This window comes from Eriocheir sinensis, chromosome 52 (genome assembly GCF_024679095.1).
Source record: "Eriocheir sinensis breed Jianghai 21 chromosome 52, ASM2467909v1, whole genome shotgun sequence".
Classification (NCBI taxonomy): domain Eukaryota; kingdom Metazoa; phylum Arthropoda; class Malacostraca; order Decapoda; family Varunidae; genus Eriocheir; species Eriocheir sinensis.
This window is the reverse complement of record NC_066560.1, coordinates 7,690,043-7,704,621: the sequence shown is the minus strand read 5'-3', so window position 1 is coordinate 7,704,621 and position 14,579 is coordinate 7,690,043. Positions and strand designations below refer to the sequence as shown.

The window sequence follows — 14,579 nt, the reverse complement described above, 5'->3', positions numbered from 1 at the left end:
AGTGTAGAGTGTGAGTGTGGATGCGTCCTGTTCATAGAGATCTAACGTCAGGGTAAAGTTTAGCGAGGCGAGGCGGCCCTGCAGCTTCACTCAGGGTGCACTCGTCTCATGTGTGGTCCAATCACATCAAATTGGAAACATTTACATTCTTGTAATGCACGTCCAGGTTCTAGATTTGGAGACTTAACTTAAAACATCAACTAACATCAAGTTATACGAATCCCAATCGTCAATTTCTTAATGTGACCAATATATACACAGGGTGAGAAGTAGCTGTGTTAAGAATTTGAGTAACAATGATGAATGATGAGATGGTAAAACAACGAGTCCAATTGAAGCAGAATAATTTATACAGGTACTAGCACTCTTCAATAAGATCTCTATGGTGAAGTGTGATTGTAAATATGTGTGTGTGCAAGTCTGCATGTTGATCAATGAATATTTAGAAATTAAAATACCTTATAAATACCAATGTTTACATATGGCCCTCCATTTCCTTTAGAGTGAGGTGGCGTTCCAGCCTATGAGCCAATCTCAGGAAGTGAAAGCTGCCGTTTTCTTGCTGTCTCTTGTTGTTCTCCAGCAGGTAACTCAGGTCTATCGCCCTTGGCCGGGAGCAGGCCCAGAAGCTTGGTGGCCACACTGTTGACCCGCACTCGCTTCTTGGCTCGCTGTGGAAGAGAAAACAAACTAATTACCTTCGGGAATATAATAATATAAATTATTATAAGCAAATGCTCTGACATATTGTGAAACGAGAGCAACCAACCATATTATTGTCAAGTTAGGTTTTCAAGGTAATAAATACAACTAAGACATAAAACTATGTGTTCTAATCAGTGCTGTACATTAAGATGTGATCATACTTTTATTTAGCCAACTTAATAAAGACAAAACTTTAAGCTAGATCTACTTTGTGCTAGCTGCATCATCTATATCATTCTTGAGAACCACAGGTCCTAGCACTTCCCACACAGGACATGCCAACTTTATAGTGCACTTGGGAGGGAAAGTATGAGGTTTAGTCTCAGGAGAGATAAGACTGATGAGAACTATTAGGTGTTTCTTTAAGACAGAATCACTAAAAAGCAAACAGGCAGTTTACTCCAGTGTTCCCAAATCTGAGGACATGCGAGCACCCTGCAGTGGAGATAAAGATTTGCTCAATTAAGCTTCTGAGACAAGGTTTAAGGCCTCTCAATACTTTATGAATTAAAAATCATATAGAGAAAAGCTATTGCAAAATTTGTTCCAAAATACACCTTAAAATTGTCTAATTTTCTGAGGTCATCACAAAATTTGACAAACTCTCAAATCAAGGTACAAGCACAGGGAGTACTTCATGCGCAGCACACGACTCTGCAGAAGATCAGAGTCGTAACAAAGTCATGCTCCCAAAAGAAAGCTGAATTTTATGCCCTGTCTCTCAGCTTTGGTGTGAGGAGCTTAAACCAAGAAAAGCCAGAAGTGGTTGGGTGCCAGCTATCACATGCCTTTTGTGCCCTGGCCTCAGCTCTTACAGTAGCCAGCGGGGTGTGGTCGTCAATCTCATCAGTGGGAGGAGGTGCGGCCCCTCTGTCCCGAGACCTGCTGCTCCTGCTGCTGCTGCCACAGGTGGTGCTGTTGCTACTGCTGCTGTTGAGGCTATTGCTGCTGGTGGTGTTGCTGCTGTTGCTGTTGTTGTTGCTGCTGCTGTTGTTGTTATTACTGCTGCTGATGGCGGTGCTTGTGTTACTATTGTTGTTGTTGTTGTTGTTATTGTTGTTGTTGCTGCTGCTGTTATTGTTGTTGTTGATGCTGTCACTGTTGTTCCCGGTTGTGCCACTACTGGTTGCAGGAGTGCTGGGTTTGGGGCAAGTGTTAGTACTGTTACTGGCTGTGCTTGAGCTGCTGTTGGTGTTGCCGCCAGCACTGCTGTGGCTGCTGCCGCTGCTGTGCTCCTCGGACGCACTGCGGCCTTCCTTGGAGCCACCGCTGCTGCCACTGCGGCCCCGACTGTTTGATATGACTTCGTGTGGCTGTGGGAAAAAATTAATGTCAGAATATGATTACTGGTAATAAAACAATAGCATTAAAAATATTAAATAATACAAAGCATAAAATTCCATCACAATTACTTTTGTGAGAAATGAGTTAAGTCCATGACACACTGAGTTCCATCAACAATTCAGAAACCCTCACCGTGTAGGTGCGCTGTGGCCGGAGCTTCTCAGGAAAGGTGATGAAGGCGTAAGGTTTGATGCAGATCGGGTACTTGGGTTTGCTGATCTTGGAGAAGACCCTCGCACCCTTGTCAACTCGGTACTCACACACGTACACATGGTCTTCGTGTGCACCAATGGGCCGGCCCCGACAATAGCTGTTGAGGTCCAGGACCCAGCAGTGGTTGATGACCATGTCCAGGGGCAAGATCTCACACAAGGGGGAGCGGATCACTTCATTGGAAAAGAACTTCCGCCAAGGCTCGTGGAATGTCTCGTGTGGCCGTAGGTAGTGGTGCCCAAAGGCAAATTTGTCTCCCCTGTAAAAAAAAATATAAAAAGTTGTACAATGACAAACACAAAGAATTATCATCAGTCCACATTCAACACAGCATCTTGCTTTGGTCTGAACATATGCTTTGAACATGAAAATGCTCCAGCTCTCAGATGTAGTCTTTCTGGGGTAAAACTATCAAAATATTGCACAGTAAAAATTAAAATAAACGAAATGAGATTGTTGAAATACATACTTTTCATCAATCCACAGGTTCTCAATTTTGAATATCAGAAGGTCGTGGGGCTTGACATCCTTGGCCAGGCGGTACGCTGGCTGCCGCCTCTCCCCACTCTTCTGCTGCGGACGGTCACGCAGGATGTACACGCTGTCCCCTGGAGGAGAGAAGAGCCAAGTGAAAACACTGTGATCATTTTTGTTATCTGAGTCTTCCAACCCAATCACTGTTCTTTCCATTATGCAAATTTTCTGGAGCAAAAGTGACAACTAATACTACTTTCCAAACCTACTGGAATATTCTTAAAATCTATCTGTCCATTTCTCCAATGCCTTGTTCCCTCATGGGAGTTTCCCCCAAGGGAATGGCCAAGGGAAAAGCATGCCAAATTTTCCATTCCTGCAATCCCTCTTACCCATTCAATTCTTGCCCGCCTGCTTTCTCAAGACCCGTCCATTCTATTGGTTCATTTCACTGGTGGTCATCCCCCTGATAAACTCTCCCTCAATCCAGCTTTCATACATTCTCTTCACAAAGTCATCCTCACTCATTGTCATCACATATCCAAACTATCTTTGATTAGTAAGTTTCACTCATTCAACCACTCCACAAATCATTCCCTTTGCTGTTGATTTCATACACATCTTCATTGCTTCTCCCATCCCACTTTGATACACCACATGCAACTTTCATATAGTTTGTTTCCACTCTGTATAATCATGATTGCTGCAATACATTCCATATTCTTTACAACTAATGAGAAAATGTTATACAAAAACAGTTAAGCACATTTCCAAGGAACAAATACATAGAAAACTCAATCATCAACATCCTCTTACCTTGTTTGACTTGCAGATTGTCTCTGAGGAGTGTGATGAAGTACTTGTGGTCCTTGGGGGCGTCTGGGGGCTGGGGGTTCATGGGCACCTCCGGGGAGATGAGGCGTGGCGAGCACTCCTCACACAGGTAATGTTCCGGGGAGTCAGTCACCCCCATGCAGTCACAGTGCTGCCAGACCAGACACCGCTCGCACTGGATCATGACTCCCTCGTCCCGGTGCAGGTTGCAAACACAGCGAATCACATCCTCATCCTCAAACTCTTCATTAGGGGAGGAGTTTGCAAATGCTGCCGGAAGCGCATCTTCCCCAAGCACCTCCTCCAAGAAAGGCTTGAACTGCAGCTTGCACTCGCTGTAAACTCGCCGCAAGCCCACGGCCATCTGTCCAATCTCTGTGTTTCGTCCAAAAAATCTGAGGTTGTTGGCAAAAAGGCGCATGACATCTCGGTCAAAGGCCTCGGCAGTGATGTAGTGACCAGTGAGGATGTTCTTCTCCACCAGAGCCAAGTCGATGGGCTCACCAACCCTGATGTAGTAGGTTGGGTACTTCTTCTTAGACGGCAGTGTCATGAAGGGAGTGGCCAGGGGCTTATCACTGGCATCCCTTGAGGCAACCAGTTTGTCATAAATGTCCTTAAAGATCTGGGCCAACTTGGCAAGTCTGGTCATCTCAGGGTCATCCTCTGCTTGGGCCAGGCGCCTTGTCTTGACAGATCGCGCAGTGTTGAGAGCTGTGAAGTGTGTCAGGAACTTTTCCACCCTTGTGCTCGGCTCCTCAGAGTCATCCAACACCTCATCGGCTTTCTTCTCAGTGCAGCGACTCAAGCGTTCCCTCGACCGCTTGACCTTCTCCAGGTTACGGATGAGGAAGCACCTGTGGGTGAGGATGAAGAGCTGCTGCTGGTGGGAGAGTGGCTTCATCGGTGTAATGTGTGGCCGCGGGAGATAGTTATCCTGCTCTGATGTTGTGCCACGCTTGCGCTTCTTCCCAACTTCCTTCTTGGCAGCTTTTTTCTTGTCGTCAACATAGCCATTCACTCTCTGGGACTTGGCTCCGATCACCCCACGGCAGTTGTCAGACCCACACTTGCACTCCTGACCCTCCGCCGGGTTGAAGAGGGAAAAGTTGTAATCGTAAGTCAATTCGGTGCCAAAATCAATGTCCTTGAGGGCAAACAGAGCCATGCGGTACTGGCCATTGACATACCATTTCTGCATCTCACAGTTGGGGTCGCAGGAGTGGTTGACAAAGCGACAGTCACCCCCCATGCGGTGCCCATCAATCACCATCCCACGGTCCAGGTTGAGGCAGTAGTGGTGGGTGTCTGGCGATCTCGTCTGCATCCGGATCTTAAACTCCTTCTCGCTCACCACCTCCCCGACGTACTCCAGAATGAAGGTGCCGGCCTTGAGGGACTCGGTGGTCCTGATGCCCCAGCCCTTTTCTGGCGTCATGAAGCGCTGCAGGCACGTCCTGTACTCATGCCTCTGGATGGGCTGGTTGCCACAGGTGTCGCTGATGGGGCACGTCTGGGAGGAACACTCTATGAGCATCATTTTGTTGATGCAGTCGTCGCCGCATCCCCGCTCACCCGGCTTGACGGGGCGCTTACAGTTGCAGGCTTGGGATTCATAGTCATGGTTGGGTTTGACATCGTAGTAAACATCTGAAAGAAGTAAGAAGGGAAATAAATTAGCAGTTATTATCACGGTCTCTCCCATCAATTTCATTTTGCCGTAGAAAATTTTCTAAAATCTATGACTAATAGGCATGGTAGAAATAAACAATTTCCTTTCAATTCAAACACTACTGTATATGTTTCAACATTTACAGAAAGTTCAACAAGGAAAATGATTCTTTTTATATATCTCTCTTTTCAGGTCATTTAAATTAATTCTTACACAGCAGCACCAAAACACATCAGGCAGCTACTACTCATTTTTTAAATCAATAATGTTCCTGGAAACCCTTATGTAAACAGCAGAGGTGTGTACTCACTACTCTTGATCTTCTTGTAGTTCCACGAGGGCACGATGTCCCGGCCAGGCAGCATGTTGTGTTCGTGCAGCCACCACAGGTCGTAGGGCAGCACAAAGTCAATCTGCCGCTCTCTCAGCCACTTGCGGCAGTAGCAGGGTGGCGGGAGGAGGCCGTGGACGTGCTCTTCGGGGTCGTAGGTCAGTTTGTTCTTGGGCATGGATACTTCTCCATTTCTCCTTCGAGGCCTGTGGTTGTGATCTGGCTTAGGGCAGTGCTGGGGTGATGGCCTACTGTTGTGTGTGATCTGGCTAAAGGATGTGCCAAGGTGATGCGGCCTACAGCTGTGCTAAGTCATGGGTCAAGTGTTCGGGTGTTGCTGATGGTTAGGAGCTCCCTAGTGTGAGTGCTGACATTTAGTGGTCCTGGTGAAGGGCTATGCTGGTATGGGTGCATTAGGCTTGTGATCCAGTTACTATGACAAGTGAACATGGACACTCAACACAAGTCATGTTATATATGGGTTTGTGCTGTTACCAAGATAAGCTACAGACATGGAGGTGCACTTCATTGAGTCTTGTGTGGCTGGGGTGAATAGTATCAGGTTTAGCTAAAACACGGAATGCTCTTACAAGTTGGACATTGAGTTGCACCATGGAGTGTTGGCTTAAGACTATGGTTTACCAGGTTGTGTGTTACATATGTGTTGTGGTTTGCTGTGAGGTCAAGCTAACACAGTAAATCAGTGATGGTGGCAACACACTGGCACACTGAATGGTGAGGGCTCAGAGTGTGTCATGCCAGGGTGAGTGTGTGAGAGGCTGTGCATTTTTTAGGGTGTGCTGGGGCAAGAGTTTGGCATAATGGAGTGATTTGAAGATTGTATGGATGATCACCTACCACTAAATCTACCTGACTAACCATTTACTTATTCCAAAACTGTTTGACACATGCACGTACTCCTTTCTTCATTCGTCTACTGGCTATGTACTCATCTGTGTATCTTAATCAGAAAAAAAAAAACTAATTTAACATCTAAACCTGAAAATAACTACAGGAGCTAAATTATGAAAGAAAAATTATGGATTTAAATACTAAACATTGTCACATTTTAGTTCATTCAGACCAAACACACAATTGAAGACCGACACTCACTCTCCATCCTTGTAGTAGTCCGAGAACAGTCCAGCCACCAGGTACTTCTTCCTCCAGCGTGGGACCTTCCTGTTCCCGGTGAGGGTGCGGCTGCTCTCGTCCCCGGAGGGCGGCTCGCTGCTGGGCATGGACTCGGAGGACAGCACCACGGCATCACAGTCATCCATCTGAGGGCGGGCATGTGGGGTTAGGGTGGGCCAGGTTTAATAAGGATCTCCATGGTCTGTCATGGGTGTGTCAGGATCATTTGTGAGAGAGAGAGATATTACAGATCTCACTAATCTGCTACGTGGTTTTAGGTGTTTATGAAAATGTACGACAACACTGTAAAACTTTGCTAGAAATGTGAGGACAGGTTGGTCTTCTGAGGGATGCCTATTTAATTTTTTACTTTTCAGGCAAATGATCATGATTGCTGTTTATGAATGGCAAACACTAGGCTGTTAACTCCCTTTTGTGGGCTATTATTCATAACAGTTAAGTTATGAAGGAGGAAATATTTTGTAATACATCATGATAGTTAAAAAAAGGACAATTGACCTTACCTCCTCTTCTGCATTTCTTCTGGGTCTTTTTCCTTCCGACTGCACCGTCCTGACACTCTCCTCACTCAGGTCACGTTTCCGCCTCGTCCGACACCCAATACCCGTGGCAACCTTCTCCAGCATCTTCTTCAGCTGCTGCTCATCTTGCTCAGTCTCTATTTTCTTCTCCTGGAGAGGGACTGCTGGGTCAGGAGCCTTGGTGGACCTCCTCTCCCTCAGCGAGTCTCGGAGCTGCTTGGTGGCCTTCTCCGGTGACTGTGAGGGGGACACGGAGGGAGCCCTTGATGACGGCTTCCTCTCCGTGCTTGTCTTCTTGGGACGCCCTCGTGGCCTTGGTGCGGGGACAGGCACTGGGTCCTTGGAGGTGGGGGTCTCTACTCTCTCCTTGTCCAGTTTCTCCACCTGCTCAGGGCCTGGTTGGGTAGTGACAGGGACAGGGGCACCCACACTCTCCTTGGCAGGGTTCACTACCATGGCACTGGGTTTGGGTTGGGCACTACTGTCTCCTGGCTGTGGAGGGGCTGCCACTGCTGCACTACTGCTGGCACTGCTCACCTCCATGCCTGAAGGGTTTGTCGCTGCTGGAGCCTGCGAGGTGTCCATGGGCTCCTTGCCATCACAGGGTTCACTGATGGGTTTTTCTTCATGGTAATTTTCCTTCTGGTCAGCTAGGTCTTTGGTCTTTCGCTTCTTCTTCCTTATGGTGGGGAATCCTGTGCGATTTCTTTTTCTTCGCTTCAGTTTTTTCTTTTTCTTTGAAGGGGGAGGCTCATTGTCGCCCGTGACCTCAGCAGGCACGCGTTTGTCCGTGACCTTGGGAATGGGCGACCTCAACTCCCTCTTCTTTTTCAGTCTCTTCTGAGGCACTTTTACGGGCACCTCGATGGGACCCTCTTTGTCGGAGGAGAAACCACTCTGGTCACTGTCATAGAGTGGCTCGTGCTCACTGGGGATGTCACTGTCAGAGTGCGTCCCAGAGCTTTCCTTGGGCAGCTCAGCTTCAGGCACCGACTCTGAGCTCGGAACATAAGGCTCCACTGTTTCCTGGGACTTATCAGCACCATTATCACTACTGGGTTTCTCCTCGACCTTCTCCTCCTTCTCCTCCTTTTTCTCCACAACACACACTTTGGGACTGTTATCACAAGTGGACTCTTCCTTAGGTAGCAGCACGTGACTGGTCTCCTTCAAGGCCAGCTCTTTGGTAGCTTTGGGGGACTTGTTCACTGGCACTCTGATGGACGCTTCTTTTTCCTTGCTCTTGGGGACCTCCTTCTCCACCTTGCCTTTGACCAGCCCCGAGGTGGCCCTTGTGGCAGTGGCCGGCGTGTGGCTCAGCTCCACCTCCAGTCTGTGCCTCTTCTTGGGTGTGGTGGTTGTGGTGGTGGTGGTTGTGGTGGTGCGGGTGGAGGTGGAGGCGAGTTCCCTGTCAGCCCGCATCGCAGGCTCGGGCTTCTCCGCCACCTTGCTCACCACTGCTTCAGGCACACATGGCACGGGTATCGCCTGGCTCTCCTCCGGGGCGGCGGCACTCTTTACAACTATATCAGGTACTGACATTTCCTCTGTCCTCTTGGAGACAGGTTCCTCATACTTCTTGGCAACACTGGTGCTGAGCTCATACTTTTTGGCGACATTGGTGCTGAGCTCATACTTCTTGGTGACACTGGTGCTGAGATCATATTTCTTGGCAACGCTGGTAGTCAGTTCACACTTCTTTGCCACCATGGAAGTGTTGACCTCACACTTTTTCGCCACCGAGTTTGCCACCTCGCACTTTTTGGCCGTCACATTGTTGGGCACCAGAGAATCCTCAGATTTCTTGGGGAGATCCTCACTGCTTTGTTTGACAACCTTAGTGTCTGGCTTCACTGGCTTTGGGGTCTCAGCGATCATATTGGAGGTCTTTGGAACAGAGAGTTTTTCTGGTCTGGGGTCAATCTTAGCTAACCTGTCCTTGTCCTCCTTTTCAATTCTCGGTTCTTTATCACAGTTTGCCTTCTCACTGGCTTTTGTCAAACTGAGCTCACTTTTCACATTGTCCATCTTGGGCGGCTCAGGCGTGGCGGGCACAGCCGTAGAGATGTGGCGGTGACGCTTCTTGAGGGGCAGACGCTGCTCGTTGGCCTCCGTCCGCTCCCGACCCTGAAATGACAAATCACAATATGAGTCACTGAGGGATTACCAGAGTAGATTGTAACATTAAGTATCTGTGAAAAGGAATCCTCTAAATTACTATAAAGCATCAAGAGAATTATTAATATGCCAGAAAATTTTACAATTGCCTTCATACCTGTTTTGGAACCTCCTGCAGCTTCTTCTTCCTCTTCCCTGACGCCTTCTCCTTGCCACTCTCTCCCTCCGTGCCAGACTCACGGTCACTGGTCCTCGTCTTCTCGCTGCCCCGCCTCTTCTTGGCTGCCAGCGACACCTTCCTCAGCCGGAAAATGGAGGGCAGGAGGATTTCACCGGGTTTGGACTGTATGAGGATGGGCGCCTTGGAGATGGAGCACTGCTGGACCCCCCGCGTCAGGTCCTCCAGGTCGGCAAGGAACACGGGGTCCACAATGTTCTTGTGCTTGCTCTTGAAGTGCTTCGGTTTCTTTTTCTTCTTCTTGTGCATCTGTTTGAAGGCCAGCGTGGCGGGGCAGAAGGCGGGCCGCCCGTTCTCACTCTTGATCTTGCCCTTCATATCCTGGTTGCGGTAGACCTTTTCAAAGATGGCAGGCAACTCCTTTTTCCTGCCCCGCTTCTTCTTCCCCTCAAATGGCAGGCCGTCAGACGTGAACTTTAGCTTTGAGTGGCGCTTGCGGTGCCTTCTCTCAGAGTCCTGTGCGTTGGCGAAGGGTAGGTCAAGGAAGGTGTACGGATCACCGAAGGTCTCCACAGATCCCTCGTGATCGTCAACTCGGCCAGATAATTTGTCTGACTTCTCACTGTTGCGTACTTTTTCGTTGATGATTTTGTGCATGATCCTCTCGCTGAAACACTTCTTACTGGCCGCCGTGGCCGGGAGGTTGTTGCCGGCGGAGTTGACGTCCTCTCTCTTGGGGTACTTCCTCGGCCGCCCCACGGGCCTCTTTCCCTTGAATCCCTGGTCTCCAATTTTTCTATTATACTTCATGGAGTTGTTGGATGGTTCAAAACCTGGTGTCTGCACGTCAGGGTTGGCACTAGAAGGATTGGCACTTTTTTCTGCACAAGACTCAGCTTTGTGCTCACTTTGTACTTTGTTTAGTTGTGGTTCCTGGAGGGGTACACTGGGCTCTAACACTGGAGGGATCTTTTGGGTCTGCCTGGCCCTCGCCTCAGGGGAGGGATGGGCTCTGGCGGCGGAGGGAGGTCCTCACTGTCCACATCATTGTTCCATTTGCTATCACTACACGCGTCCATCGCACTGGCCGCCGGCACGTCGGCTCCTTGCTCACTCTTACAGCACGCAACATTATTGTCCACTTCTCTCACTAACTTGTGCAAGTCATCCTTGAAGTCTGCGGCAACCGGCTGTCCGTCCATCTTCTTTGGTTTCTTATTTTTTGATCCTTTGGGTCTGCCTCGTGGTCTCTTGGGCATGTCTGGATCTTTCTTTGGTCTGCCCGGCCCTCGCTTCTTGAGGGTTCCCTGCTCCTCCAGGCTGGTGCGCTTGGCAGTGTCAGCATGCAGGACAGGTGGGGGGTCCACCTGGCACTTGAGGGCAGGCATCTGGGGCGAGTGCGGGGGGTCGTCATATTCATACTGGGGTGAGCCCAGCAAGTGTGGGGGTGTGACGGCTGGCAACAGTGTGGGGGGTGGCGGGGAGTCCTGAGAGACATAGGTGGGGGAGTAGGGCCGGGTGTGTCCCCCAGAGCCATCGCCAGTCTTGCCGGCACTGTAGAGAGGCGAGTGGTGGTGCGGCGGAGACCCGATGTGGTGCAGGGGAGAGCCATTCACTGACTGAATGCCGCTGTCCGGGGACACGTTGGACACGTTGCAGTCCAGGGGAACGTAGCTCTCCAGCTCCGGCATGGAGGGCGGGTCTGGCTCTTCCTCTGGGTGGGGATCCTTCCCCGGCAGAGGTCGAGACTGCCTCCCTCGCTTCTTTTTGTCCCCAAAGGTTAGGTCCTCACGGCCCCTCGACCCAGACTCAGCCCTGGGACTCCTGGCTGCTCTCTGTTGCTGTTGCTGTTGTTGCAGCTGCTGTTGCTGCTGGCCTAGCCTGGCCTGGCTCTGCTGCTGCTGCTGCTGTTGATGCTGCTGTTGCTGTTGCTGCTGCTGCTGCTGGCGGGCACGGCCTCGGCCATCCACGTCATCGAGGTCGTCCATGAGCACCGTATTGAACTTGAGGGCCTCCTCGCCAACCATGGCCATGGAGTTGATGGCCTCATGTACAATGACATCTGGCAGGTCATCATCTTCCTCTCCAGCAGCGGCAGCAGCAGCAGCAGCAGCAGCAGCGGCAGCAGCGTCTGCAGCAGCGGTGGTAGGCTCCTCTCCCTCGGTGTCTGAGCCGCCACGGGACACCACCACGTCATCGGTGAAGCCATCCAGGGACACGGAGGAGCCATCCTGGTGGCCACCGCTGCTTACATCGGGCAGCAGGGCGGCCAAGTCCTCCTGGTCCAGCACCTGCACGGGGAGGAGAACACTTAAGTACACAACACAGGATAACACACTTACTGACTCACTTCAAAACTGACTCATTAACATACTAATGTTGACTGGTGCATTCAGTATTCATTGTAGATGACTGTGAATAACTTACTGACAGACCAAGTGAGATGAACAAGTTCCCCATCTCATTAACATAACAACATTGTGTCTGGATAGTGTAGTGTGGGGGGAGGGGGAGGGGTGGGGGGGACAACCCTGATGTACTCACCTGGAGGCCCTCATGGTCACTGGAGATCTGCGAGAGGTGGTGTGCCAGGCGTGAGATTTGCTCCTCGTCGTGGTCGATGTGGTGGTGGTGTACGGTGGGCGCCGAGGCCGCCACGCCGACGCACCCCACCAGGCCGCCCACACCGCCCGTGCGGTACACCGACGCCACTGGTACCCTCATGTCTCCCTTCACACCACCGCCCTGAGGAGGAAACAGTCATATTAGTCACGTCATTCTCACCACCACCACCACCACAGGTGACGCCAACAAACAGACTCACTCACTCCATGTTTGTTGTTTGTGTTGTTAACAACACTACAAACAACGGCATGACAGGCTGAATTAATGTTAGTTTTTATTTCTTCACACCAGGACATAATTGTTGTAAGCTATGTTTATCATTATCATAAATATGATTAATAATCAAAATTACCTTGTAAATACATCAAAACGAACGTTTTGAGCAGTGACCTTCCATCAGTAATTATGCGTATCATGAGAATGGAAAAAAAGTCAGGTAAAAGAATATAAAATACAAGACAGAAACTGACTACGAAGAAACACAATTCACTGATGGCGAAAATAAGAAACTTGGGAAGGTCGAAACAGAACCTCAACGAAACACACCACTGATACCTTCCTCTTGACAACCCCTCGCCCCAGACCCCCACCCGCGACATCTGCAGCCATAAACACATGCCGCCGAAAATTATGATCCGAGATAAGAGCGAGTGTGATAAGCGCGAATAAGGCGAGACTAATGCGCGAGGAGGCGGCCCCGAGGCGAAGCGAGGGACGGGGCCAGCCAGCCACGCAGCCTCGCCTCATCATCGTACTCCCAACATCGTATCTCTCAGTTTATGGCCCACAACTCGGGAAAAAAAAAAAAAAGTAGCAATTAACTATTTTAAGTAACTATAAATGAATGTCGTTATCGGTGTGAGTGTGACAGTTTTGGGTCTGGAACCGATAAGTGCACCATGAGAAGAAGAGTAAGGAGGAGGGGGAGAAGGAGGAGAAGGACGAGGAGAAGGGAAAAACAAGAACATGAACAACAGAGATTAGGAGGAGGAGTAAAAAGGAGATGAGATAGAAGAAGAGGAAAAGAAAAAGAAGATGAAGGAGAAGGATGGGGACAGGCTGGGGAGGGATGAGAGGCTGGGGAGGGATGGGACAGGCTGGGGAGGGATGGGATAGGCTGGGGAGGGATGGGATAGGCTGGGGAGAGATGGGATAGGCTGGGGAGGGATGGGATAGGCTGGGGAGAGATGGGACAGGCTGGGGAGGGATGGGACAGGCTGGGGAGGGATGGGACAGACTGGGGAAGGATGGGACAGGCTCGGAGATTCACTGCCAGCCTCACCAAGAGACAAGTCCGGATTTGAAGCGGGGAAACCACAAGGCAGAGGAGGCAGGGCAGAGGCGGGTGTCAATGTCCTCGGGGCCTGCCTGTCTCTCCCCGCCCCCCTCACCCCCCTCTCCCTCTTCTTCTTGTTCATCTTGTTCTTGTTCTTGCTGTTGTTCATCTTTTTCTCTTACTCGTCCTCCTCCTCCTTTACTTTCATCTTCTACCGTTTATTCCTGTTCTCTCTTCTTTCCTCTCTCTCTCTTTCTCTTCCTTCTTCATGTTCATCTTGTTTTTGTTCTTGCTGTTCTTCATCGACTTTTCTCTTTTTATTTTTCTTCCTTATCATTCTTTACTCTCTTCTACCTTATATTCCTCTTCTATTGTCTCCTCTCCCTCGTCTTATTCCTCCTCCTAATTTATGTTCCTTGTGTTCTTCTTTTTACCCTCCTCCTCCTCCTCCTCCTTCTCTTCCTTTCTTGTCTTTTTCTACCCCCTATTCTTCTTCTTCTATCTCCTTCACCTCTTCTTCTTCCCTCTCCTAATCTCTGTTCTGGGTGTTCTTGCGTTCACCCTCCTCCTCCTCCTCTTCTTCCTTTATTATCCTTTTCTACTTTCTATTCTTCTTCTTCTATCTCCTCCCCCTCTTCTTATTCCCTCTCCTAATCTCTGTTCTTGGTGTTCTTGCGCTCACCCTCCTCCTCCTCCTTCACCTCCTCTTCCTTTATTTTCTTATTCTACCTTCTATCTTCTTCCCCTCTTCTTCCCTCTCCTAATCTCTGTTCTTGTTTTTGTCCTTCTACTCCTCCTCCTCCTCCTCCTCTAGGGCAAACACTCCTCTTACTTTCTGTTTGCTTCATACCTCGCCCCCTCCTTCCTCCTCCTCCCCTCCCCACCGTACTATCTCAGGGACAATGTTTGTATGTATCTCAACGCCAACGAAGCGAGAGGAAAAAAGTAATAATGAGTATCGGGGGATCGGGGCGCCTTATAAGCCGACGGAGGACCGGGTCAAGAAGTGGCGGTGCGGGTTGGTTGCTCTCTCCCATGAACAGCCTCCGATAACACGCTCTTCAGGGAGATAAGGTGTGTGTGTGGAGGGGATGCAGGTTGGGACACACACACACACACACACACACACACAC

The 14,579-nt window shown here is 49.7% G+C and overlaps 1 protein-coding gene across 1 annotated transcript in view; it reads right to left on the bottom strand.

The window, feature by feature from the left end:
- Positions 1–521: 521 nt before the first annotated feature.
- Positions 522–14,579, bottom strand: part of LOC126982836 (uncharacterized) — a 135,953-nt gene continuing 121,895 nt past the window's right edge. The window contains 11 exon segments of the mRNA XM_050835109.1: positions 522–671; positions 1,521–2,018; positions 2,182–2,521; positions 2,732–2,870; positions 3,553–5,220; positions 5,553–5,779; positions 6,687–6,853; positions 7,232–9,376; positions 9,525–10,519; positions 10,522–11,836; positions 12,090–12,290. Of these exon segments, the coding sequence (XP_050691066.1) occupies positions 522–671; positions 1,521–2,018; positions 2,182–2,521; positions 2,732–2,870; positions 3,553–5,220; positions 5,553–5,779; positions 6,687–6,853; positions 7,232–9,376; positions 9,525–10,519; positions 10,522–11,836; positions 12,090–12,290 (7,845 nt within the window).